The sequence below is a fragment of the Anarhichas minor genome, unplaced genomic scaffold, assembly GCF_050575085.1.
Source record: "Anarhichas minor isolate MPS153535 unplaced genomic scaffold, ASM5057508v1 ptg000077l, whole genome shotgun sequence".
Taxonomy (NCBI): domain Eukaryota; kingdom Metazoa; phylum Chordata; class Actinopteri; order Perciformes; family Anarhichadidae; genus Anarhichas; species Anarhichas minor.
Genome location: NW_027466523.1, coordinates 45,001 through 49,221, shown reverse-complemented (window position 1 = coordinate 49,221; position 4,221 = coordinate 45,001). Strand labels below are relative to the sequence as shown.

At 45.0% G+C, this 4,221-nt stretch overlaps 1 protein-coding gene across 1 annotated transcript; it reads left to right on the top strand.

The window, feature by feature from the left end:
• Positions 1-621: 621 nt before the first annotated feature.
• LOC142937886 (keratin, type I cytoskeletal 13-like) lies at positions 622-3,562 on the top strand. Its single transcript, XM_076080991.1, has 7 exons — positions 622-960; positions 1,457-1,539; positions 1,618-1,774; positions 2,112-2,273; positions 2,504-2,629; positions 2,725-2,945; positions 3,475-3,562. Exons 1-7 carry the CDS (start codon positions 622-624, stop codon positions 3,560-3,562), a joined length of 1,176 nt encoding a protein of 391 aa, XP_075937106.1.
• Positions 3,563-4,221: the final 659 nt, after the last annotated feature.

Genomic DNA, 4,221 nt, shown 5'->3' with positions numbered 1-4,221 from the left:
TGCCTGGTTAGATGAGGATTCATTGATAGGGTAATATAATGGATTACATTCGTTGGATTGTTTTGTAAATTTGAACACTTTTTTTGCACCAAACGTCACATGAAACCACTGTCGCCATAAACCATCTCCGGAGAAAATGACTGTGTGTTTTGTCACAGCAAACAGGGTCTGAACGAAGAGTTGACACAAAGGATCTCATTGTTTGCTTGCACAATAAAGGCAGCAGAGGGGCGTCTGTGTGGAGCTGCAGGGCCTAACACGACACCCTCAGCCCAGAGACCACAGACAGGTTTCAACATGCAGACAGGAATCCAGACGAGGGTCTGCAGTGCAAAAACATTCTGAAGCAGATCAGATAAGAGAAGATTCTACGAGTTTTCCAGAGAAACAGACACACCTGAACAAACAGGATGTGACATCATTATGCAACAGACATGTACTTAAAATTCCTGTTGTGATTGGCTGCTCTGTTTGTCGTACTCCTGCTGGTTTGGTTTTGTCCTCCCCTGAGGGGGCCGGACCCTGAACCCCCTCCCTCATGTTCAGGTAGCATAAAAGTCTAAACTGCTTCATTCTCTCCTCTCTCCACCCAGAGCAGGCAGACTTCCTCCACCATCCACCATGTCCTCCTACGCTCGCTCCGGAGTCCGCATTTCCAGCATGAGCACTCCAAGAAGCTTCTCCTCTGCTGGTGCATGGTTTTCTGCCGGAGCCGGTGCCGGAGCCGGTGCCGGAGCCGGCTTCAACCTGGCCGACGCCGTCGACATCTCCGACAGCAAGAAAGTGGCGATGCAGAACCTCAACGACCGCCTGGCCTCCTACCTGGACAAGGTGCGCAGCCTGGAAACGGCCAATGGGGAGCTGGAGCTGAAGATCAGACAGTTCCTGGAGAACAAGACCAAACCTGAGGGCCACGACTGCGTCACATTCAAGGCCAGCATCAGTGACCTGCAGGACCAGGTGAGTCCAGGCTCTGATTCTAAATCTCTATCTTAAGGTAAGACTACAGAAGTAACACAAAGCTTTTATGCTAGAATATAAATCTCCTGCAGCACAAAAAGCTTCGTCCTCACTGTCATGAAAAGCCCTGCAGCCAAACTCAGGTGTACAGGTGGGACAGAACAGGTGTGTTGTTTCCTGCAGGGTGAATACAGGTGCAGCCACACCCAAAACACACAGAGGCCGCCTGAAGAAGAAAGAGGCTCCAGCTCTAGCTTTACATGATGACTTCTGCATAACCACTCAAATAATGAGGAAAGATGTTTACTTGTATTTTAAATCAGCTGCCTCGCAAAACAAAATAAAGGTTCCTTTCTACTTTTAGTTTAAAGGAGGAAGAACCTGCAGGTCTGGTGTCTGATGTGAATCAACTGGTTTCAATTCAGGTTCCATTTAGAGACTGATGATAAAATAAAAAGGTATCCAGGATCAATCTGGACCTCCTTTTGTGTTTCAGATCCTCTTTGCGACCAGAAACAACGGATCTCTGTACCTGGCCATCGATAACGCCAAGCTGGCTGCTGATGACTTCAGGGTCAAGTGAGTATAAATGAACGACTGGAAGAACTTCTTGACGTTTTTAAGTGAACAAAGTTGAAGCAGCAGATTTCATTGAAGGTACAATAACGAGCTGGTGATGCGTCAGTCGGTGGAGGCCGACATCTCCGGGCTGAAGAGGCTCCTGGACGACTTGACTCTGTGCAGATCTGACCTGGAGATGCAGATCGAAGCTCTGAGGGAGGAACTCATCCAGCTGAGGAAGAACCACGAGGAGGTGGGCCAATGTAATGTCATTCATTAGGGTTCAATGTGGACGTTTGGTGTAAGATAGAAGAAAAGTCGGGGCGACTTCAAACTTAACAAAGAGAATCAAATATTTAACTTATCATTGTGGATTGTGGAGCTTTTCATTCAAGTGTCAGTAAGTATTGGTAGAGTCATCTTCAGGCATCAAAGGTCTTCAGTATATTGGATTAAAACTGCATGAAAAAGCAAAAAAGTGGATTTTCTTTCTTCCACAGTCAAAGATCAGTCAGAAAGGGAATTCAAAATGATATGAAAAAGAAAGCTTTGCATTTTGTTTTTGATAAACAACTTGCGTCTTCCTGCAGGACCTGCTGACTCAGAGGGGTCAGATGGGAGGTCAGGTGAACGTGGAGGTGGACGCCGCTCCTCAGCAGGACCTGTCTGCCGTCATGGCGGGAATCAGAGAACACTACGAGACCGTCGCCAACAAGAACCGCAGAGACCTGGAGGTCTGGTTCCAGGCCAAGGTGAGCAGTAGAAACCCTCTTAAGAGAAAGCCCCGCCTCCAAATATATCCTTCTGTAAGTCATAATGAAAAGGTAATTTCCTAAATCACTGCTAAGAGACACACCTTAAGTTAAACAACCTTCCTCTACCACACACAGCAGTATGAGAAGTAAAGGTGACAAACAGTAGAGTGTCATCTGCAAACATGTTGATCTTTTAGTTTCTTTCTGTTTCTTTCTTGTTCTTGCAGTCTGATGGGCTCAATGAGGAAGTCGCTGTGAGCACAGAGACTCTTCAGTCATCCCGCTCAGAGGTCACAGAAGTCAAACGCTCGCTGCAGAACCTGCAGATCGAGCTCCAAGCACAGCTGAGCATGGTCGGTTCTTTCTACCATTTGAATCAATGCAGAAGAGATTATTACCGTCACCTTGGGAATCCCCCTCATACTCTGTTTCTGCTTCTCCACTTCAGAAAGCGTCTCTGGAAGGAACCAGAGCCGACGCAATGAGCCGCTACGCCAACATGCTGGGCGGTTACCAGAGGCAGGTGTCGGCTCTGGAGGAGCAGCTGGTGCAGCTGAGGGCCAACCTGGAGCGCCAGGGACAAGAGTACCAGATGCTGCTGGACATCAAGACCAGGCTGGAGATGGAGATCTCAGAGTACAGGAGGCTGCTGGATGGAGAGCTGTTCAGGTGAGCGGACCGGTCCAGACTGGCACGATACTGGGAGATGGATCAATGTAACATATCAAGCACATGAAGCAAAACATGTAAAGTTAACATGACATTTCTTTAGGAATAAATCATGGAAAATCTTTAATTATTATTATTATTTTGGAACATATAAACTCTCTGACAAACAAATACAAGTTTTTACATTACAAATAACAGAAATGATATATTTAGAAACTTCATGAAAAAAACTAATTAAGTAGAGCTGTTCATGTTTATAGTGTAGCGGTCTGTAGCGGTCTGTAGAGGTCTGTAGAGGTCTGTAGCGGTCTGTAGAGGGTTAGAAACCGGTAGAAAACCAGTGAGAATAATAACCCTAAAAACAGATGTCAAAGGTCAAAAGTGTTTATTTCTCATCTGTGGGAAATACAATTCAGAAACTAGGTGCATCATATACAATATATATGAATAACAAATGAAAAAGCAGAGATATTGCAGCATTAATACGTTTAAAGAACACAACATATCAATATAAACTGTTTTCTTGCAGCCCGCCGACCACGACCACGAAGAGTAAAGTGATAATCATCACCAGAGACGTCAGTGATGACGAGGTCGACTCGGACTCTGAGAAGTGAGACAACAAACATCTGTTCACCGTTCTCAGAAATACACAAATAAAGTACCTCTGATGACCTGAAACATGTGTGTCTGTGTATTAGTACCTCGAATCAACACTTGACTCATTTATTTTAACATATAACTTATAGAGACACTGTGTACAAAGTGTGATGACTGTAGAATTGATAGATATTGAGATATTAGATGAAGCATAACGCAACTAGCGGAGCCGGGGATCAAACCGCCGATGCTCTGATTGAAGGACGGCCCTGCTCTCCACTCAGCCACGGTCACCACAGATCACCACCACAAGTTAAAGAACACTTCAATGATCTGATGGATGTTTTCTGAAGGTCGCTCTAAGACTGCAGGACGAGTTCAATGCTGAGAAAGTGGCAACATTTAAATAAGTATTAAACGATAATTACAATACATGTGTTTATGCAGACGACACCCGAGTTTACCAAGCGACTACAGTCAGATAGATTCTCTCTGCAAGGGAACAAAGAAGATGAATGTGCTGAACTTTCTTCATCTAAATGCAGACAAAACTACGTTTTTAATACCTTATAATAGTTTATCTGTGTTTTATTGTGTGTGTAATGGAGCTGTTACGTATGGTTATATGTCCTGCTGTGAGTGTTTGTGCTTGGGTGTGTGTGTGTGTGCATGTGTG

What these genes read in the sequence shown, in the direction of transcription:
- LOC142937886 (XM_076080991.1), top strand. Translation starts at nt 622, where the DNA reads ATGTCCTCCTACGCTCGCTCCGGAGTCCGCATTTCCAGCATGAGCACT. An exon ending in TCAGTGACCTGCAGGACCAG is followed by an intron (nt 961 to 1,456) that starts GTGAGTCCAGGC and finishes TTTGTGTTTCAG; the next exon opens with ATCCTCTTTGCGACCAGAAA. An exon ending in GCTGATGACTTCAGGGTCAA is followed by an intron (nt 1,540 to 1,617) that starts GTGAGTATAAAT and finishes ATTTCATTGAAG; the next exon opens with GTACAATAACGAGCTGGTGA.